This window comes from Hypanus sabinus, chromosome 5 (genome assembly GCF_030144855.1).
Source record: "Hypanus sabinus isolate sHypSab1 chromosome 5, sHypSab1.hap1, whole genome shotgun sequence".
NCBI lineage: Eukaryota > Metazoa > Chordata > Chondrichthyes > Myliobatiformes > Dasyatidae > Hypanus > Hypanus sabinus.
The window spans coordinates 55,227,639-55,251,249 of record NC_082710.1 but is presented as its reverse complement, the minus strand read 5'-3'; the positions used below and the strand labels follow the sequence as shown (position 1 = coordinate 55,251,249).

General features: G+C 40.3%; 1 protein-coding gene across 3 annotated transcripts in view; it reads left to right on the top strand.

Annotated features, from left to right (window-relative positions):
• The window catches only part of rfx3 (regulatory factor X, 3 (influences HLA class II expression)), a 349,057-nt gene that overhangs the window by 238,468 nt on the left and 86,978 nt on the right, over window positions 1-23,611 (top strand). For 2 of the 3 annotated variants that reach the window (XM_059969966.1, XM_059969965.1), the window contains 5 exons: window positions 5,150-5,224; window positions 17,290-17,364; window positions 20,764-20,945; window positions 21,033-21,152; window positions 22,582-22,703. In XM_059969966.1, the coding sequence (XP_059825949.1) occupies window positions 5,150-5,224; window positions 17,290-17,364; window positions 20,764-20,945; window positions 21,033-21,152; window positions 22,582-22,703 (574 nt within the window). The remainder of the gene's footprint in view (window positions 1-5,149; window positions 5,225-17,289; window positions 17,365-20,763; window positions 20,946-21,032; window positions 21,153-22,581; window positions 22,704-23,611) is intronic. The other variant, XM_059969967.1, reaches the window with a different exon arrangement.

The following is a 23,611-nucleotide window of genomic DNA, read 5'->3' as shown; positions in this document are numbered from 1 at the left end:
TATCTTGCACTTCCCTCATTTTTCGCAGAAACTCCAGCCATTGTTGCTCTGCTGTCCTTCCTGCTAGTGTCCCTTTCCAGTCAACCTTGGCCAGTTCCCCTCTCATGCCATTGTAATTTCCTTTATTCCATTGAAATGCCCACACATTGGAATTTAGTTTCTCCTTCTCAAATTTCAAAGTGAACTCGATCATATTATGATCACTGTTCCCTAAGGGTTCCTTAACCTTAAGCTCTCTTATCACCTCCAGATCATTGCTCAACACTCAATCCAGCACAGCCTATCCCCTACTGGGGTCAACAACAAGTTGTTCTAAAAAGCCATCCCTTAGACATTCTACAAATTCTCCCTCTTGAGATCTAGTACTGGCCTGGTTTTCCAAATCCGCTTTCAGGTTAAAATCCCCAATGATTATCATTACATTGCCCTTCTGACACACCTTTTCAATCCCCTGCTATAATTTGTAATCCACATCCCGACAGCTGTTTGGAGGCCAGTACACAACTGCCATGAGGGTCCTTTTACCCTTGCCATTTCTTAACTCAGCCCATAGAGACTCTATGACTTCCGATCCTGTGTCATCCCTTTCTAATGATTTAATTTTATTTCTTATACACAGGGCCACCCCCATCTGCCTACTAACCTATCTTTCCAATACATCATATATCCTTGGACATTCAACTTCCAATGGCAGCCATCCTTTAGCCAAGTTTTAGAGATGGCCACAATGTCATACTTGCAGTTGGTGCAGTTGTAACTGTGAACCAGATGTCCAATATGTTGACTCCACCTGCTCTTCTTGCTGATCTCCAAGGTCCTGAGCATGTCAAGCAAGTTCCGATTGAACCTCTCGGTCTGGGGATCATCTTGCGAATGATAAGGGGTGGTCCTCGATTTCTCAACTCCAAGCATGCTGAGTAACTATGGATAAGCCTGCTCTCGAAATCCCTTCCCTGATCACTATGTATCTGCCTAGGGAGGCCACAATAACTGAAATAGTTCTCCCATAACACTTTGGCCACCATGGACGCGCTCTGATCCTTGGTAGGGAAAGCTTGTGCATATCTGGTGTAGTGATCCATGATGACTAAGACATTCGCCGTGTCACTAGCATCAAGTTCTGTTGACAGGAAATCCATACACACCAGGTACATGACTGTGCGAGTGGGACAAGGGAGCTGCCCATGTAGGCGGCATCTTCCGCCGTATGCATCAAATGCACGACTTGTATTCTTCGACCTCCATCTTCATTCGGGGCTAGTAAACCTGTTTCTGAGTAATCCATAGGTCTTTTCCACCCCCAAAAGCCCAGAATCATCATGAAGTGACTTCAAAGCAATCCGCTGATACTCTTCTGGCAGAACCAGTTGGGAACGCTGGAGGTGGCGTGACCTGGTATAAGATTTGGTTCCGCAACTCCAATCGGGGCCATTCTCTCGGTAATGGGAGCACCACAGCATGTTTTGTCTTCTCCACCTGAGCCATGTCTCCCTTCTTGACTGCTGACCAAACAATACTGATGCCCGGGTCATCTTGCTGAGCTGCTGCCAGTTCCCCGGGACTCAATTCCAGCAAATGATTTGGCTTCAGAGCAGTCAGGTTACAGTAAACTTGTGGAATGGTGTCATCAGAAGCTCCCAATTGATCCACCGCTCGATCCTGCCCCTGCTTTCTTTCTGCCTTCACCGTGATGGCAAACATGACTTTCACCCCCGGAGCAGGAATGCTCTCCCATTCGTAGTCCCTGTCCAGCCCCTCATGCACACGTTGGGACAAAGCAGCTGCATCAATGTTCCTGCTTCCCAGCCGGTACTTCAGGCTGAAACCATAGGCAGACAACACTGTCAACCACCGATGGCCTGTGGCATCCAATTTTGCTGAGGTCAGGATATACGTTAGGGGATTGTTGTCCATCCTCACCTCAAACTTAGCACCACAGAGGTAGTCACTCAGCTTATCCACCACAGCCCATTTCAACGCCAGAAACTCCAACTTGTGTGTGGCATTGTTTTTCTCAGAGGGCAACAGACTCTGGCTGACAAACGCAATGGATCTCAACCTGGTGCCCTGATCCTGATACAGGACCCCCCACCCCCCAAACCCCTCTCGCCTGGCATCCATATGCAGTACATACGGCAAGCAGGAGTCTGCAAAACCCAGCATTGGCACCTGGGTCAGCAGCTCCTTCAGTGACGGAAAGACCTCCATATTTAACTTTCCACCTCTGTCTAAAGGGCTCTGATGGGCTAAGATACTCTCCTCCTTCCTTTTTCCCCCTCCCTTTCTTCCCCAAGGGAGGGTAACCACACAGAAACTGATTCAACTGGTGACTCACTTTCACATAGCCCTTCATGAACCTTCGATAGTAACCACAGAACCCAAGGAACGAGCACAGAGTGCTCGGAGTCTGGGGCCTTGGCCAGGTGGTCACCATCTTGATCTTAGCTGGATCTGTTGCTACTCCATCCCGTCAGACTATATGCCCAATCTAGCTAACAGACGTCTTGTAGAACTGACACTTGTCCAGGGAAAGTTTTAACCCTTCAGTTTCAGACGGCCCAGCACCTTCAGCAGCCTCGCTTCATGTTCTTCCAAGGTGGACCCAAACACTATGAGGTCATCCAGATACACCAATACCTCAAGAAAGTCCATATCCCCCACCATCTTCTCCATGAACCGCTGGAAGGTTGCAGGAGCTCCTGAGATGCCCTGGGGCATCCTTTCAAATTGGAAAAATCTCAGGAGACGTATTAATGTCGTCTTCTCTTTGTCAGCCTCACTCATGGGGATCTGGTAATATCCACTCCTCAAGTCCAGCACACTGAACCGCTTCACACCACTCAGACAGGCCAGCGCATCTTCAGTCCTCAGGACAGTATACTGGTCAGGGACGGTGCGCCTCTTCAGAGTCCTATCGTCTACACACATCCGTACATTCCCGTTCTTCTTCCTGGCTGCTCCTATGGGGGATGCATAAGGGCTTCTGAACTCAGTGATGATCCCAGCTTCCTTCAACTTACCCAAGTGCTGCCGAATGTCTTCCACCTCTGCTGGGGCCAGTCCCCACAACCTCTCTCTGAATGGGGTGCCCTTGGACACCCAGACAGTGTGACGAGTGCTCTTGGAACAACCCATCAAACTCGTCAGTGGAATAGACACCTTCCAGCCTCAACATCTTCTCTAATAACCTACAGGAACCGGAGAGTCTCCGAAGTTGAATGATTCAGCGGTCAACTTTCCCACCTTTTCCAATAGTTTCTCCCCGGCTTGTCTCACAGGGACACTAGACATTACCATCATTGGGAACAAATGCGTCAGGGGCATCCCCCGCTTTAAGGTGACCTCCCTCTTCATAGTGTTTCTGACAATCACTGCCATCCTGCTCACCTGTACAACCGAGGGCTTCTGCAGTTCAGGGCCTCATCAGTACCCCAGCAGGAAATCTGGACTCCCTCTCATGGTTTTCCGAAGCATCCACTAAGACGGCCTTGCCTTCAGGCATTCTGAAAAATTTGGGGGTCCCCATCACTCACTACTTCCCCAGGCCGTAACACTACTGTCTTCGACTGGGTGAACCACACGGTCCCTCATCTAAAGTCGGTATCCAGCCCAATGCAGCCACGTCCTTCCTCAAAAGCAGCTCAAAACACTGGGTGCATGAAAGATCAGTTTCTCTAACTTCTGGTAATTACTCCCCCTTCCTCCCTTCTCTCTTTTTCCATTCCCTATTCTGGTTACCCTCTCACTCCTTCCCCTCACTTGCCCATCATCTCTCTTCAGTTCCTCACCACCTGCCTTTTCTTCTTTGGTCCACTGCCCTACCCTATCCGATTCCTTCTTCTTCAGCCCTTTATCTCTTCAACCTATCACCTCCCAGCTCTCCCTCTCTCCCACCCTCTACTTTTTCCCTCATGTGGTCTCACCTAACATGCCAACTTGTACTCCTCCCCATCCTCCACACCACCTTATTCTGGCTTCTGTCCCTGTCCCTTTCCTGGTGAAGGTCTAAGGCAGAGATGTTGACTGCTTACTCCCCTCCATGGATACTGCTGAGTTCTTCCGGTATTTTGTGTGTGTTGCTTACATCCTTAAAAAGTTTTATTAATTCTTTGTCTATTATGTGTTGTTTGAGGGAGCTCAGCAGCAATTAAAGATTGAAATATATCCTACAAGTACATTAAATTTCAACCAATTCACATGTAATGTTTAACATTTTTCATCACATCACCTCTTCCCCACATTAATTAATCCAATTAACATTTAATAATCCTTGCAACTATGTTGATCTTAATCACAAATCAATTATTTTTAAGTTTCTTTTGTCAAAGCTCCAGAATTGTTGCAGGCCATATGTCATATAATCTATATTATTCCAGAACTTGAACTACATGCCATCATCAAACAGAAAGATAGCAGCTCACCATCAACATGACATCTGAAGCAAAAAAAACTGATAAAAGTATTTAAGCATAAACAAATTATGCTTAATTAATACAAGTATTCATTTGGCAAATGTGTGCTTACTCTTGCAGTTTGATTTTAAAAATGATCAGAATGGATTATTGTCTTTTAATTCTTTCACGTGGAATCTTTTGTAATCTTGGTAATCTTCACTTTCAAAATATTTTCAAAATATCATTTCTGTAGGTTATCTACACATTATGAGTACAATTGTTGCACATATTTGGCTTATGAAGAGGATCGTAACCAGACAAATTGCTTTGCATAAGATAATTCTTAAAGAACAACATTGAGAATTGCATAGCATGTAGCCATGTTAGTTTGTGCTGTACAATGTAAAAATTGTTATTTGCTGCATGATGTACAAATGAGCTGCTCTGTGCAATCAGGGCTGGGTATAAATTGTACTGGTTGCAGCTGGGCATAGTTTAGTGTGAGACTTAGCAATTGAAAGGTTCTGCATTTGAATGTTTATTTTAGTTTATTAGCATGAATTGTATCTGTGAATGTCTTATTGCTTTTTCAGTTGTTTACAAATAATGTATTCAACAAACTAAGTATGTCATTAGGAACATTCTCACTAAAAATTCCTGTTGTGCCTTTTTATTCTTTCATTTATTTCTGTGTTTAATTAAATCTGCTTTTACTGTCTTGTCTTGAGCTCTTTTTTAATGCTATCTATCATCAGATTGAAATGGCGATTGAGACACTCCAAAAGTCTGATGGTTTGACAGCTCACAGAAGCACTCTTCTCAACAGCCATGTAAGTTGCCTCTTCCTTCAAAACCACTTAAATCTTTAATGTTACATGAGCTTTTTTTCTGATTTATTCTGCTGCCACTTCTTGTTTTGCTTGTCTTAACTTCTTATGTAACTTGTTGTCATCTGTGTTGTTTTCCTTCCACTTACCAGAATAAACAAATGGTCATTTTGAGATATGGAATTAGAATAGAGTGGAGTGAAATTCCTTACACTAACTCTAATATGAAGACACCTCTGGGGGATAAAAAAATAGAGACCTGGTTGTGGCTTGCGGAATTTGTATTTTCCAATTTGCTTTGAAAGGAGTGGAACTTTTGCCTCATTTTAGAAGACAAATGACACCAGCAGGATATTCCTATAGATTTTTCCTATATTTTTAGTTTCAGACTTTAGACCGTGTATATCTCTAGAAAATAGAACACAGAATGAGGTGAGGTAGTTATTTCACAACAGAGATGTAGCCAAGAGCCCAGCTGAACGGGCAATTAAGAAAATTACTCTTCATTTTGCAACCTTGGTTCAACTGTAGCTACTTGGATGTTTCCAGGAGAATTCTTGGCACTCATTACTCTAGGACAAGCAGGGAAACATAAATGTGCAGAGCTGAAATCTACTCTACCCTGTTTCTCAGTTAATAACAGAAGCATTTTGTGGTACTGGATGAATGGAAAATTGCAAGTGTTACTCCGCTATTTAAGAAGGATGGGAGGCAGAAAAAGGAAACATTAGACCAGTTAGCCTGATATCAGTGTTTGAGAAGTGTTGGAATCCATTGTTAGGGATGAAATTATGGAATACCTGGAGGCACATGACAAGATAGGCCAAAACCAGCATGGTTTCCTGAAAGAAAAATCCTGCCTGCCTAACCTACTGCAGTTTTTTGAGGAAATTACAAGCAGGGTAGACAAAGGAGATGTAGTAGGTGTGGTGTACTTGGATTTTCAGAAGACCTTTGACAAAGTGCCGCACATGAGGCTGCTTAGCAAGATAAGAACCCATGGAATTACAGAGGAGTTATTAGCATGGGTGGAGCATGGGCTGATCGGCAGAAAACAGAAAGTGGGAATAAAAGGATCAATTCCGGCTGGCTGCCAGTTACCAGTGGAGTTCCACAGAGGTCTGTGTTGGGACCGCTTCTTCTTATGATGTATGTCAATAATTTGGACTATGGAATTAATGGATCTGTGGCTAAATTTGCTAATGATGCAAAGATAAGTGGAGGAGCAGGTAGTGTTGAGGAAACAGAGTCTTAGACAGTTTAGGGGAATGGGCAAAGAAATGGCAAATGAAATACAATGTATGGTCATGCACTTTGGTGGAAGAAATAACTGGGCAGACTATTATGTAGATGGGGAGAGAATTCAAAATGCAGAGGTGCAAAGGGACTTGGGAGTCCTTGTGCAGGATACCCTAAAGGTTAATCTCCAGGTGGAGTCGGTGGTGAAGAAGATGAATGCAATGTTGGCCTTCATTTCTAGAGGTATAGAATATAAGAGCAGGGATGTGATGTTGAGGCTCTGTAAGGCACTCGTGAGACCACATTTGATATTGTGTGCAGTTTTGGGCTCCTTATTTTAGAAAGGATATACTGACGTTGGAGAGGGTTCAGAGAAGATCCACAAGAATGATTCCAGGAATGAAAGGGTTAGCATATGAGGAACATCTGGCAGCTCTTGGGCTGTATTCCATGGAGTTTAGGAGAATGAGATACTCAATCTCATAAGATACTCCTGTATCTTATGGCCTTATGGTGGTTTAGTACATTGCTTTTTATTTAATTATCCTGTCAAAGAGATTATTCAAATTATGGTAAGTTTGTGAAAAATCACCTGTATCAGTTAACAATTCTATTGCTTAAACTAAATATCTAAGGGGAATGTCAGCCACTCAGGATGCCAGAGCCCTCTCAAAACATCACTAGCCACATGAGCTCTCTGCATGCTTTCTTCTCATTCTGAGTCTGTGTTTTTCTCATTTCAATTTTCTCCTAAATGCTGGTTTCATATGCCAGATGTATACACTGGCATATATAAAATGTAGAACAAAGAATAGAATAAAAAGAAAGTTTGCTTTTTCTTGTACATGAACAAACTCTCTTCAGCCAGTAGAGCAAATATTCTGATAAAGTAAAATACTGTTGATGCTAAAAAGCTGAACAAAGTGCATGGCATGAAATTAAATAATAAATGCAAATTTTATTATTTCTGTTTGTCAGCTGAACCATCAAAATTCATTCTGCTGGAAATACTTAACAGGTCAAGGAGGACCTGTGAAAAGTGAAAATGAATTAATTTATGGCCAAATGTTCAAATGGCACATAGTCAGTTTACTACAGGGTTTCATTCTGGAGAACTGTTCATACCCCAAACTGCTTATAAGTTGGAAATGAACAAAACCATGTCTGGGAAGGGGGTTGGTAGAGAAGGCAAACAGAAATCTCCCAATCCCACCCAGTAGATGATAATCGCAACTTGGAGCAACCAGCGAATCCATCGCAATCTCCATTTCACCAATGTCCTGAATGTTCTTTCATATGTCTGGGCAGTCCATAAGGTAGATGCTTGTAACCTAGTGAGGACCTGTATTGACCTGAAGTTTCTTTCTCCAGCATATAAATTTGCATTTATATCTAGGGATACAATGTATTCTGGACCAGGTTTGAGTAATGTAATGCATTGTATTTATCAACCAACAGATTTTTAAGTATATTTTTCTTTAGTCTCAGATGAATTTGAATTGTCTTAGCTTGTGCACAGTATGTTCAATTTGGTTTTAAGGATCAAAATTGGAATGACTTTTTCCTTATCCACCTAGAGCAAAAAGCCATTTGTGTATCTATATTTCCCATGCCTTACTTAAGTAAGCTCAGACCTTTCACACATATCATTTTCCTGCATTCTTCATCACTTGACCTTTCCCCTTCAATTACCACTCCATACTTCTAACCTCATCCTTAAAAAGAACTTATGAACAAAAGTGTTTAAAATTTAAAAGAGGTTTTTGATTTCCCCAGATTGTTCACTGCATCGTTTAGGACCACATATGTGTCTGTTGATTTATTGACACTGAGGTAATTCTTTTTCCTCTTTCATTTTTCAACGTATGGAGATTACTGGCAAGACCAGCATTTATTGCCCATCTCCAATTGTCACTGAGAAGTGGACGACCTGCTTATATCACTGCAATCCTGATGAATCTGTTCCCACAATGCTGGTGGATAGTGAGCACCAGGACTTCAACCCAGTAACACATAAATAATGGTAGTATGTTTCCAAGACAAGATGGTGTGCAGTTTGGGGGGTTCACTGCAGGTAATGGTGTACCATGCTCCTGTACAATGTTCGAGTCTATGAGCAACTCCTCAGAAAATGATGCAGTACTTAGTGGTAGAGATTATGAACTGGGACGTGCCATTAGTGCAATTCATACAACTAACAAGAGTGCATTTTATGAACAGCATATACTGAAGCCACTTTCCTGTGATAGCAGAGGAAATCAGTGATTAAAATGTTAGATGGACTGTTAATCTTGTGGGCTTCTGTTCCTGGAATATGTCAAGCTTATAGAGTATTATTGAAACTGTATTCTTCCAGGCAGGTTTACAATATTCCAACAATTCTCCTTAGTTGAGCATTGTAAGTGATGAAGCAGCTTTAGATTATCAAGAAATAATTGAATATCCAACCTCTGGTCTTGCTCGTCCAGCCACCATATTAACCATGGCTAGTCAGTTTAGTTTTGGTTAATGTCGACTCTATACCCTCCAGAATGTTGATTGTCAGGACTTAGCAACAGTTAAGCAATTGAATATCAAACAAAAGTGATCAGACTTAGTCTTGGAGGTGTTCCTTACACTTTTGTGGCACAAATGCAAAGTACCACTTCTTGGTCCATGCTGGAAAACTGTACAGATCTTGCTGCAACCAAGTATAGACTGCTTTATTTTTTTTTGAGGAGTTACGAATGGAATTGAGCATTGTGCAATCATCAACTAATGCATTTGGTTTTATAATGGAAAAAAAGATCACTGCATTTACAGCTAGAGATACTTGGCCCTGAGGATCTCCTGTACTGTTATGCTGGAGCTGTTGACAACAACACCAGCTTTCTATGCAAGATATAACTCTTGCCTTTGCTTTGTTTTTCCCTTGATGCATATTGATGTTTTTTTCAGAATTTCTTCAAGGCACTCTCAGTTAAGTACTTACTACCTTGATGTCAAAGCAATCCTTTCACCTCACTTCTGGAATTTATCTTTTTGGTCCATGCTTGTGAATAGGTCTGGAGCTGAGTAGTAATGATGAAGCCCACTATAAGCATTAGTAATTCTGTTATTGTCATTTGTACCGCAGGATAGCACTGTTGATGATGCCTTCCATTGCGAGCAGCATCGAGAGTAAACCAGCTTTCAGTAATTGTCCTATTGTATTTTCCTGATTTATGTCAATGGGACATAACTGGGTATTATTGCACAAGGTCTGGTTGATCCCAGTATTGCAATTGTAACTGGAACAACTTGACTCAAGGAATGCTCATTTTGGATTTCTGCTACCAATAGGAATTTATTATTCTTATAGCCTATGCTGTAACCTATGTGCTAAGCTGTGACATCACGTGGAATAAAGACTGACTTCTATGATAGTGAGGATCTCAGGAGGATGCAAAGATCATCTACTCACAACATCTGACAAAATGATAGCATATCCCATTTGCCTCACCTGTAGTTCTTGTGCTAACCCTGCTGTTCATGATGCAGGTGTTCTCAGAATCTTCTACTCTTACCCTTTTTGCCTGTTCATTGTCCACACATTGAAACTAGGCACAAGAGGAGAGAAGTGCTTTGATGGAATCCCATACTTCCATTTATTGTGTGCTCTTTAGTACACATGTAGTCTTGTGTTGCAGCTTCTACGAGACTGACATTTCATTTTCAAGAACACCGAGTATCACTCCCAGAATGCTTTTCTGCATTCCTCATTGACCCAGTGCTGATTTCCTAGCTTGATGGAATGGTAGAGTGAGAGATACAGTTTGCTGTAATTTAATGTTACTAATAATAACTCGGCATAAACAAAAAACAGCTCTGGTTTTCATGATTCTTCAGCACTTCACAGTAAACCTATAGAATGGTAAGTAGCTGACAAGTGTAGGCCATTTACCCCTTCTATGGAGGTATATGAACCAGCCATTAATAACAATGGATGTTCTGTTTTCTAATATGAATATAAATACATCTTTCAGGAGCCATCTCAGCTCTTCTTGTGTATCAAGAAGGATTGCAAAAGCTATGAAAACCAAATATTAATAAACTGTTGAACAGTTATAGCATCCTACCAACATAAGTGCCAAGAGATTTCACTGGAAAACCAAACTGCATAGAGGTCTCAGCGTTACAGTGAGGACCCACTGGATCAGCAGCAAGAAAGGCAAATTGGGATTCTGAGCCTATTTTAGCATTATATTTGCCAGTTCCAAGAACAAATGAGATCACAAGCTATAACACAAACAAACTCCCAAGGAATTCTATGGGTATATTAAGGATAAAAGGATGGCTAGAAATGGAATAGATCCTGTTAAATATCAGCATGGCTGCTGTGTGTGGAACAAAAGCAATGGCTGAGATTTTGAAATAAACATTTCTTTTCAACTTGTACTATGGAAAAAATTAAAGGAGTTGAGGAAATTAATGATGTTTATCTTGGACCCCATACAGATTAGCATGGAGGAGATATTAGAGGCCTTTAAGTGCATTAAGGTCGATAAGTAACCAAGGACAGACCAGGTGCATTCTCCGACCTTGTGGGAAGGTAGAGAAGAAATTATGGAGGCTTTTGCAAAGATTATGCTTCGCTGTGGGCCACAAGTGAGGTTCTTGAAAAGTGGCTAAATTGGTACCGTTGTGTAAAAAAGGTAACACAATCAAGCCAGGAAATTACAGGCCAGTGAATCTAACACTGTTGACAGGTAAATTGTTGGAGGGGATTCTGGTTTACAAGGTCTACCAGCATTTAGAGAGATAGGGTCTGATTCAGGTCAGTCAGTACTGCTTTGTGTGTGGGAAATCAGTTCCACCAAAGCTCTTGGAGTTTTTTGAGGAGGTAACTAAGAGGGTAGATGAGGTTAGAGCAATGGATTTTGGCTACATGGACTTTAGTAAGAACTTTGACAAGACCATCATGGCTGGCTAATCTGGCAGGTTAGGTCTCATGGTATCCAATGGGAGATGGTGGTTTAGATTCATAATTTGCTCAGTGATAGGAAACAGACTGTAAGCCTGTGTCTGGTGTGCCACAGGTAGATGCTGAGAGCTTTGTTTGTAATTTATATAAATAATTTGCATGTGAATGTACAAGACATTGGTGATGTTTGTGGATGAAATCAAAATGGGTGATGTTGTAGACAGTGATGAAAACTGTAGACAGGATTTTGATCAGTTGTATACATGTGCTGAGGGTTGGCAAATGGTTTTTAATCCAGATAAATGTGAGGTATTACACTTTGGGAGGTAAGCCAGGATAGATCTTGTACAGTGTATGGTAGGGCCCTGGGGAGTGTTATGGAACAGAATTACCTAGGAATGCAAGTGAATAGTTTGCCAAAAGTGACATCCCAGGTAAATAGGGTTGATGAAGAAGGCACTTAGCTAGCTGGCCTTCATCAGTCTGGGCACTGAGTACAAGAGGTTACAAATGGAACACACAACCTTATTTCAACATTTTGAAATGTTGACACTTTCTTTCCTCCCTCTGATGCTGCTGAAACTCACTGAGTTCTTCCAGCATTGAGTTGAGAAGTTATTTATTTATTAAGATGCAGCACAGAGTAGGCCCTGCTGGCCCTTTGCATCACACTGCCTAGCAACCCCCAACTTAACCCTACCCTAATCACAGGACAATTTCCAATGACCAATTAACCTACTATCCAGCACAGCTTTGGAATGTGGGAGGAAACTGGAGCACCCAGAGGTAACCCACACGGTCACAGGAAGAACATACAAACTCCTTACAGAGAGTAACTGGAATTGAACCCAGGTCGCTGATACTGAAAAGCGTTGTGCGAACCACTCTGCTATCATGCCACCCATTATGTAGTTATATAAGACGCTGGTGAGGCCACACTTGGAGTATTGTGTACAGTTGTGTATAGGAAATAATGTTACTAAATTAAAGAGTCCACAAAGGATTTATCAAGATGTTGCTTAGATTTGGGGGCCAGAATTACAAGATGAGGTTGCATAGATTAGGAATTTATCCCCTGGGGTGTGACCTAATAGAGGTATATAAGATCATGAGGGGCAAAGGCAGAGTTTTTATATTCCTCTGGGAGGGAGTGTAAATATATGAAGGCATATGTTTGTGAGAGATTTAAAAGTGGCATCAGGGACAGCTCCTTAATGCAAAAAGTGGTACATATTTGGAATGAACTGCCAGAAATTGTGGTTGAGGTGGGCATGTTATCAACAATTAGAAGCTGTCTAATTAAGTACCTGGATAGGAGGGCTATAAGCCAAAGGCAGGTAGATGAGACTAACTCGCTGTGCAACACAGTTGACATAAACAAGTTGGGCTGAAAGTCCTGTTTCCATGCTGTATGACTACGACACCTTGCATCAATAATTCATGCCTAATGATTGTAGTGCAGGCAGCACAAATAGATTTTACAAGAGTTTTTTTATGTTCAATATTAGAATCATAGTAAGTACAGCACAGGGACAGGCCCTTTAGTCCATGTAGTCCATGCTGAAACCATTTAAACTGCCTACTGCCATTGGCCTACAGCGGGACCACAGCTCTCCATGTCCCTACTATCCATGTACCTATCCAAGCTTCTCTTAAACATTGAAATTGAGCTCCCATGCACCACTTGTGCTGGCAGTTCATTCCACACCCTCACGACCCTCTGAGTGAAGAAGTTTCCCCTCATGTTCTCCTTAAACTTCTCATATTTCACTTTTAACCCATGACCTCTAGTTGTAGTCACACCCAACCTCAGTGGAAAAAGCCTGCTTGCATTTACCCTATTTATACCCCTCATAATTTTGTATACCTCTATCAAATCTCCTGTCAATCTTCTATGTTCTAAAGGATACAGTCTTAACCTATTCAATCTTTTCTTATATCTCAGGTGCTTCAGGCCCAGCAACATCCTTGTAAAATTTTTCTGCACTCTTTCAACGTTGTTTATATTTTCCCTGTAGGTAATTAACCAACACTGCACACAATGCTCCAAAACCTCCATCTTCTGTACTCAATACATTAATTTTTGAAGGCAAATCTGCCTGTGACGCTACTTTCAATGAATCATGTACCTGTCTTCCCAGATCTCTTTGTTCTACCAAATTCATCAGTGCCCTACCATTTACTGTGTAAGACCTACCCTGGTTGGTCTTACACAATCTCCCGCAATCTTGGTGTTGTCCACAAATTTGCTGATCCAGTTAACCACACTATCATCCAGATCAGTGACAAACAGCAAAGGACCCAGCACCGATCCCTGTGGCACACCACTAGTCACAGGCCTCTGGCCAGAGAGGCAACCCACTACTACCGCTCTCTGACTTCTCTCACAAAGCCAATGTCTAATCCAATGTACCTCGTGATTCTAAATGCCAAGTGACTGAATCCTCTTGACCAGATTCCCATGTGGGACCTTGTCAAGTGCCTTACTTAAGTCCATGTAGACAACATCCACTGCCTTGTCTTCTTCCACTTTCCTAGTAAGCATGAACATGTGAGGGCATCCCTTTATCCTGAATGGGTAGCTCAAACTAAAGCTAATAGAGGGGGAGGAGTATTGTAACCTGAGTAAGAGGTGTTTCTGCAAGTGTCATCAGCAAACTTTAATGCATATCAAACATGGAAGGAATGGCATACAAGGTTTTCAGACACTACACAGCAGAATGCAAAGATCAAGTGGCTTCCTAGACATGCTCAAAAAGTTGGAAGCAGGTGGAGTGGGAGATTATGCCAGAAATCAAGTAAGTGCCACAAGGTGTTCAGTGGAATTATCATCAAGTCCTGTTTCCTAGCTATTAGTCTCACACGTTTTCGTGGGCTCATTCACTGTGCTCTTATCACTGGCCCACTCTATAAAACGTGGATGTAAAGGTTGGAACAGGAAATAATCAGAGTGAACAAACACTTGCATGACCTCACCTCTGGAAAAAAAAGATGCTGCTGGCAAATATTGGGCTAGTTCTTGGTGAATCTTTTGCCTTATAGATGGAACCATCAAAAATTATGCTGACCCAATTTTTCTCCTCTATCCACTCACTCAATGTGGGCAAATGAAACTAGTAAGGTGGGCACCATGGTCGACATGGTTGAGCTGGGCAAAATCTGAAGCAAATGATACTCGATGAGGCTTTAAATAGAATTCCTGTAGAATCTTTTCTTCCTGTTGCTCGATGTACTGTATGTTCAGCTAATTAATTTGAACATCAAAGTGGGCACTGGGTCAGCATGTTTGAATGTTGATTGATCTCTTGATGTGCCTTTTACTGAGTGCTTCAGTGTATGCTGGACTTCATAAACATGGTCCTTTGTGAGATTCTGCCCAAAAGTGGGTGTCCTCTGCTGACACCATTTTGAAGCTTTAATAGCATTCCAAAGATTGTTGTTAACCGGAATTTCGACTGGTGTAGATATAATTATATGGGTGCAGCAACATTTTGGAGACTGAAAATTTTGTAATGAGAGACTCAGATTCTATGTCTTCTTACCCATTCCATCTTCTACAAAGAATATCAGATATGTGATGGAATCAGGTTTATTATCACGGACGTGAAATCCCCAGTTTGGTGGCAGAAGTACAATGCAGGACATAAAAATTACTATAAAAATAATTTCTGCAAAAGATGAATAACAAGGTACTGTATGTGGATTCATTGACCATTCAGATATCTGATGGCAGAGGGGAAGGACATTGGGTGTGGGTGTTCACTCTTTGTTACCACCTCCCCAATAGTAATAACATGAAGAGAGCACGTCCTGAATGATGGGAGTCTTTAATGATGGATGCCACCTTCCTGAAGCACCAACTTTTCCAGACGTGCTCAATGTTGGGGAGGATTGTGCTCCTGAACAAAAAAAGTGGCCTAAAATTTAGTGTAACATGGCGTAACACATGGGGCAGTTTTATTCAAAGGTTCCGAGCAGCCATATACTATTTCACACAGCTGCTGAAGGGAATCCAGTAAGTTACAGATCACCTAAAAAGAAGAAACAGTGGTTCTGAATTGAAGAGAGAAATGAGCCGAATTTGATCTGGAGGAGGGTGTTGGAGGAACAGCTTCACTTGGGGAAGGGACAATGGAGGTCAGATATCACACTCACTGGGGTAAGGTGATGCATGATCTGTAATCTGGTCTGAAAGTCCTTGCCAGTAACAGGGTGGTGGGTGGAAGTGAACAGGAAATACTCAGTCAAATCCATCTGCAAGAAGACTGAAGCTTGGAACTCTCCAGCAACAGAACAGGTAAGCCTGGTTGCTTTTTAGCATGCCAAAACCATGCCTCAGCTGTACAGTTAAGGCCTGCATTGGTATGAATGGGCTGCTTACACACAAAAATAATTGGCAAATGACATCCAAGGTAGAATACATGATGGTCTCTATGCTGGAGTACATCATGTGCCTAAAGGACCCAGTTTGAATTTCTAGAAAAGTGCAAAGATCATGCAAATAATCTGGTCACCTTTATAGGTACATAGAAGATTTTCTAACACAGTTAGTTGTAATGTATGGTTGAAAAAACTGGGGTTTAGTCTGAATTGCATTGACCATTTGTACATAAGTTCATTACATTTATTTTCAGTTTCACCATTTCCTGCTTTTAAACTTTACTAGCTTCTGGCTTAGCAACTATTCTTCATCTGCAGAAAAAAGCAATTTACAATCATGGGATCAAAATACCTGACTCCAAAGGGGTTAATAGAAAATTGAGTAAGGAAGTAAATGCACATGAGTAAAGAAGTTTGAGAGGATTTTTGAAAGGTAAGAGGAAACACTGGGAAGGGCGTGCCAGAGAACAGAAGTGAAAGCTGAATAAGTGACTTATACAGTGGATCCAGGGGTCTAAAGAACAAATATTAATTTGATGTGAATGCAAGGAAAAGTGCTTAGGAGGACTTAAGTCAGTAAGGGTTATTTAACTAAAGTGGCTTGAGCCCACAATGGGATCTAACGGCAAGGATAAGGATCTTGAACATAGTTCCTTGAGCTGTGAAGCAGGGGAAAAAGACGCTGTTGATGAAGTGCAGGTGAGAAAATAGACTACACAGAGATTTGGATCAGTTAAACCTATTGAGAAATAGCTTTAATAAAATATAGGTATGAAAGTGTTATAGAAGTAGAACTGAAGTGTATTGAAAGTATGATCTAAGTCTTAACAGCGGAGGGAGGAAATCTTATATTGAAAGAACAAAAATGTGTTTATATAGCAGCTGTGATTTCCTCAAAACTCAAGGGTACTTAACAGCCAATTAAATGCCTTTTGAAGAGTAATCGCTGTGGTTTGAAAATGATCATTGTATTTGATTAAAATGAGATTCCACAAAGAGCTGCAAGAGGTGTGATCAATCGGTTTATTGTGGTAATGGTGACTGAGGGATGAATATTAGTCGAGATAACTGGCAACATTCCTTAAAATCATTACCAATGGCGCTTTTGCATCCATATGATCACATGGATAAGCTTCTCAATTTAACTTAAGTCCATTACCAATTATGGATATAATACCTCCAGTTCCAACCTAGTTTAAGGTTTCAGATACTTGTCCAAAGGCTTGAACCTATAAACAATTGAAAACTGATTAGTTTAAGGGGAACATTATCTGTGTACTGGTAAATATTTATTTCTGTCAAAATCATTAATACAATTTATCACATTGAAGATGATCAGACCTTGCAAGTGTATGCTTATTTGCTGGTATATCTATTTCATTCTAACAGTAACTACACTTCAAAGAAGTATTTTGTTGGCTGTAAAGTGCATTGAGATATCCTGAGGTCATGATCAATGCTATATAAATACAATTGTTTACTTATTTTTTTCTCTTTTCTAACTCAGGCAGGGATGCTACCACAGAGCCAAGCTGTTACTGTGAAGAAAGTGGAAATGGATACTTGGAAGAAAGCTGTCTTGGTAATGGTGCAGTTGTGGGGAACAAAATTGAGCTTAGGGTCAAACAGATGCTTATTTTCTGCATCTTCTACAAACCTGATCTAGCAACCAAGACACTAATATAGTCTAGAACAGAAGCAAGTAAGTGACTATGGTAGCTAAAGTGAATATATATAGTTAAGATTGCTTTCAGATTAATGGAAGAGGAAACGAAGTAGTGGTGTTTATCACCAACATATGTGTTACATTTGACACAATGTGCAAATTATGTAATTGATGGTAATGTACTGTATAGAGGATGAAGAGAAAGAGACTACAAGTGCACCTGCACCAACAAATTGAGCATAAATGTAATTGACAGCATTGTAGTGGTTAGTTCTCCAATAGACATGAGCCTAACAAGGCAAGAGACACTAGCAGGCTGCTGAAGGAAGATGGGAATATGGAATAGGTAAAGATATTGCAAAGAATATGTATTGAGAGCTGTTGAATTTTGGTGCTCAAGACTTTTTTTATGGCTTTGTAAAGAAGTTGCATAGTCATCACTTTTAGGATACTTAAATAAAATGATAAGGGAAATGTAGAACTTGATTTAAAATTTTGTAGAGAAAAGAAAGTTTATGGAAGAATTGTTCGAATAGGAGTTCAACTTCTTGACCTAGATTAAAGGTATTGTCAAGTAGGAGGTGTAGAATTTGAATTATCAAGCCAGGAAAATGTTTAGGGAGCAAGTGGTGTGTTGTATTGATAAGATGAAGCCAGTAGGGTAGAAATGTGAGATATGGAATGTGTCATAAGTTGTTTGGTTAGAAACCGAACCTGAAATTGAGGGACAGGTGTAGTTGAGGAACAACCTAAGGACATTCCAAAGGCATCAGCAGTAATATAAAGAGATTGAATTTGGGTGAAAAGTATTGAAGGATAAATATTGAATTGCATTAAGTAATCCTTTTGCTCATCTGGAGAACAAAGCATGTGAAATAAAATTAGAGATAAGGTAGTGGAAATGAAAGCTCAGGAATTGTTCATTCTATAACATTCGGGTTCCCTTGCTATTTGATGCTTACTGGCTAGCTCCATGAGTATCCAATTTAAAGGGTGAAGCAGACATTGGATGACTTTCCTTGAAAGTTACCACAAGAAATCAGCTCCATAATGCACAAGTGTATTTTCCCCATGGCCCTAATGATGACTGCCATTTTGATGTCTTTTCATGTTCCAACACAACATGGACTATGCATTCAGTAGTAAAGATTAACCCAGGTAACCTGTTCCTCTTGTATTACTTATGATCTTCACTCAAATATTGCTAACGTTTTAAAAATGAATATAATATGCATGCTAAATTAGGGAAACACAGATGAGAGCATAAAAAAAATAGAAGCAGCTCCTTGTGCTTTCTCTACCATTTCATATAATCATGGTTGATGTTTACCTCAGTGCCACTTCCTTTGCCGCTTCATGTCCTTAACATCTAAAAAAAAGTTGAACACTTTCTTGAATATACTCAGTGATTTATGCAACAAACTTTGTGCATATTTTCTGCTTTTGATTCTTACAATAATATCAATGTAGACTCTTCTGTCTCTTTTTCTAATGCTCAAGTAAAATTTCAATAGCAAATTGGATATTTAACCTTATAAGACTATGCACCAATAATTTTAAGCTTTTATTGCAAGAGTGAACAGTGGGCTGTTTAAAATGGTTCTGAAGAATTTATTCAATTGTCTGCTGGTATGGATCCTTCCTTCAGAAGAAGAATCAGATTTATTATCACTGACATTCACGACATTAAGTTGGTTGCTTTGCAGCAAGAGTACAGTACAAAGTTACAAATTTATAATAAATTACAAAATAAATAAATAGTGCAAAGTAAAGGAATAATGACGTCGTGTTCAAGGGTTCATGGACGGTTCAGAAATCTGACGGCAGAGGGGGAAGAAACTGATTTTGTTGAGTGTGGGTCTTCAGGATCTAGTATTTCCTTCTGCACGGCAGTATTGGGAAAATGCATGGCCCAGATGGTGAGGGTCCTTAGTGATAGAAGCCACATTCTTAAACCACTGCCTCTTAAAGAGGTCCTTGATGGTGAGGAAGGTTATGCCCATAATGGAGCTGGCTGAGTCTTGCAATCGTGCAGTTCCACTGCAGCTTGTTGCAATTCTGTGCTCTGGCATCTCTATACCAGGCTGTGATGCAACCAGTCAGAATGCTCTCCACTGTACATCTATAGAAATTTGCAGAAGTTTTTGTTGACATACCAAATCTTGACATACAACTCCTGATTAAATACATTGACATGGCATGCTGCCTTTGTGATAGCATCAATGTATTGAGTCCAGGATAGATCCTATGAGATGTTGATCCCCAGGAACTTGAAGCTGTTCACCCTTTCCATTACTGGCCTCTCAATGAAGACTGGTGTGTGTTCCAACGATTTAACTTTGCTGAAGTCCACAATCAATTCCATGGTTTTGTTAATGTTGGTTGCAACACCACTCAACCAGCTGATCTATCTCACTCTTCAGTTATCATCCAGTGGTATCACCTGTGAATTTATAGGTACATGTTGGTGGAGGTGTTCAGCAGCAGGGAATAGCAAGATAAGATACAGTACCTCCAAGTATCCTTGTGGAATCAGAACTACTTTCAGTGGCCAAAGGGGACCCTTAATTAATAAAAGAGTAGAAGGCTTCTTTCCAGCGGTTTTTCCAGGTTCAAGTTAAAGGGGCACATTATACAAATGGAACTGCAGTTCTCTTTTATCAGTATATATGCTCTTGTTTATATCTGAAAGAGCGCACCCAAACATGCTGTATTCCTACTGTGCCGCTGAAGATTAATTTGCTCAGACACTGACGGATTGTTAAAAATAGAGTTTATTGTCATTTATACAAGTACACATATGCCCAGGTGCAATTAAAAATGTGATAGCAGCAGCATCACACACTTGTTGTTTTTGTAAGCAATATTCATGAGCTAAACAAAATGCAGATAAATTATTGACAAATATTACAAGAAAGAGTACATTTGGAATAAAAAAGAAGTTCAAAACACAAATCCAGAAAGGTCCAACAAGGTAGGTAAGTTATCAAACTGTGGTGCTGAGGATAACGGGGGTGCACCTCAAAACACAGAGAACAGATTTCTGACACAGTCACCTGCTCACTGCTTCATCTTGCTGCATCATTACAACTAACTTTAAATGCTGAAACTGTCTACATCATCATCACTACCATCCATGTTCCCTGATCCTACTTCTTGGGTCTTGGACTAACTTACCTGAGGGACATCTGAAGAGTTCTCTCATTCAGCACTTCCATCCCCCCACACACATGCTCACAGTTCGGCCAGTATACTTAAGCTGTCTCTATTGTATATAAAAAGGTATAGAAATACAAGTTTTATGTGTGCTTTTAGCTTCAGTGGTTACTGGACAACTATGAAACAGCAGAAGGTGTCAGCCTTCCTCGAAGCACTCTGTACAACCACTATCTGCGTCACTGTCAGGAGCAGAAGCTTGACCCAGTGAATGCAGCTTCTTTTGGGAAACTTATTCGCTCCATTTTCATGGGTCTGCGTACCAGGCGGCTAGGCACAAGGTTAGTTACTTACCCATTTTTTAAGAACTGTTTTCTAATCATTGCACTAAGTATTCATTGAAATTTAAAGCATTTTTCCTGCCTTAGAGGAAACTCAAAATATCACTATTATGGCATCCGGATCAAGCCAGACTCCCCACTAAATCGCTTACAGGAAGATATGCAGTACATGGCCATGAGACAACAACCCATGCATCAGAAACAGAGGTAAGCATTTTAGAAGACTCAACACGTGCGGCAAACAGTGTGCTGGAGGAACTCAGAGGTCAATCAGCATCTGTGACAGAGAAAGAATTCTTGATGTTTTGAGTTGAAAACACACATCAGGAATGAAATATCGACAATTTCTTTATCCATCCCCTCCATGACCCCCCCCCCCCCCACCCTGATGCCACCTGGCATGCTGAGTTCTTCCAGCCAATTATCTGTTGCTGCAGATTCCAGCATCTGCAATCTCTTGTGTCTCTACTATTACATGTATCTGTGTCTTGCTACCACCTCTGAAAATAATATTGTTGATAATACTGTCCTTCAAATCATGAATTATTCTACTTTCCATCTCTCTCTCATTCTTTAAGATTATGTGAACTCCAGAATTTGCTGACAGAATAATAGTACTGTTAACTGTGGGGTAAACAATAAAACAACTTCAGGTGAAGAGTAAGTAGACAACTGAATGTGAATATCTAGGCAATATTACAGAATTTATTCAACTCTTATGTTAGTTTTGTGAGAAAAATATCTTGTCCTGTCTTTATTTTCAAATAATTCTTATTTTGACCATTGAGTGCACCTTAGCACCTTAGAAACTTTTAACTTTTAGTGCTGTAGTTAGTGTTATTGGATATCCTGGTATAGAAAAATTGTTTTTTCAATATAGAATCTTAATCAATTTTTATAGTTTTTCAGGAGACTTTAAAATGTTATTCCTTTTTTACTTCCTTTTCTGATTTTTCCATTTTTGTCTCATCATCTTCCTCAGTCTTTTTGTGATAATTTCCTTATCTTTCAATCATTAGAAAAATATTGTGTTGGTTAACCATTTCATGCAGGTACTGAACTCCATTTGTGGTTTGTAGCTTTAGTTTTCAATATAAAACATTTTAAACTTTACAATGGCTAATCAAAATAATATAAGACTGTTAGATGCATACTAAACTATCTGTCTGAGGGCGTGTCATTCCAACATGCCATTTCCCTCCAAAAGTTTCTGTTTCAATAATCCTTCATTGAAAGATTATTGAAACCCATAATATGAAGCCAGGAAAGAAAAGACAGAGGTGTCAATTAAAAGTAATGGAAAATCAAACTGTATTAAAATAATTTTTATTGGAAAAATACTAAATTTTTGAGATAACGATTGAAGGAGATAGTAATGACACCACCACTGATTTGGAAATCTATGTGGCTATTGATAGTAAAGATTGTGCTCTGATCAGGTTAACTTTTCATGTTAGTGTGTTGTGCATGTGTTGCCATTGTAAGTGATACAAATGTCATCTATTCCAATTTGAAATTCCCAGTTTATTTTCTCTTGTTTCTTTTTGAGGTGGAATTCTTCTTTTACATTTTTCAAAATCATTTTACTCCAAAGTTTCCCATTAAACATTCCAGTGTTGGTAATATTGTTTCTCAGATATAAGCCTATGCAGAAATTGGATGGAATAGGGGACGGCTTCGCAGGAAGTGGACAACAGGTTCCAAATTCTGCAGAACAAACCATTGTAGCACAAAGTCAACATCATCAGCAGTTCCTTGGTAAGCCATGCCATGTTAATTTTAGTAAACCTTTGATGTTTGCTATTATTTGCAATTACTCAGTTTATGTCATAGAACCTTAGTGTCAAACAGCACAGAATTGGGCCTTTTGATCCACAAGATTGAGGCCAACTTTTCTTGCCCATCTACACTACCGCCATTTATCCATATTAGGTCAACATCCTTATACAACTGCCTTTTTAAGTCTAATTCTAAACATAATATTATTATCTGATACCTTCAACTCCAATAATGGAGTGATACACTCCTCATGTAAGAAAAAAGTATTCCTTCCTCTCACCTTAAGTGTATCCCTCTCATTTCTGATACCACTACCATGGGAAAAAGATTTTGTCATGCCAGTCTTGTTTGCTTACATCAGGTCACCTCAAGCCTCCTTTGTTTTAGGGAATGCAAACATAGAGTCTCCAATCTCTTCCCATGACTGAAGTCCTCCAATCTAAGCTTTATTCTAGCGAATCTCCCATGCATTCTCTTCAATGCAAGCATATCCTTGCTATAATCCAGCAACCAGAACTGCATACAATATTCAGTGTGGCCTAACCAGTGTTTTATAAAGTTGCAACATAATATCTAACTCTTAAATTTTATGCCAGGACTATGTGGCTAGTCCTCATTCCCTGCCTTTGGCCCACACCCCTCTAAGCCCTATCCAACTGATACTGTTGTACCTGCCTCAACCACTTCTTCTGTCGGCTTGTTCCTTGTACTCACTACCCTCTGCATGCAAAAGTTGCCCCCAGATCACTTTTAAATCTTCCCGCTCTCACCCTAAATCTACGTCCCCTAGTTTTGGTCTCCCCTACTCTGGGGGGATAAAATTTTCCATTTAACTAAGCTTCTGTAATTTTAATAATGTAATTTATATAAGATTGCTGCTCTTTCTC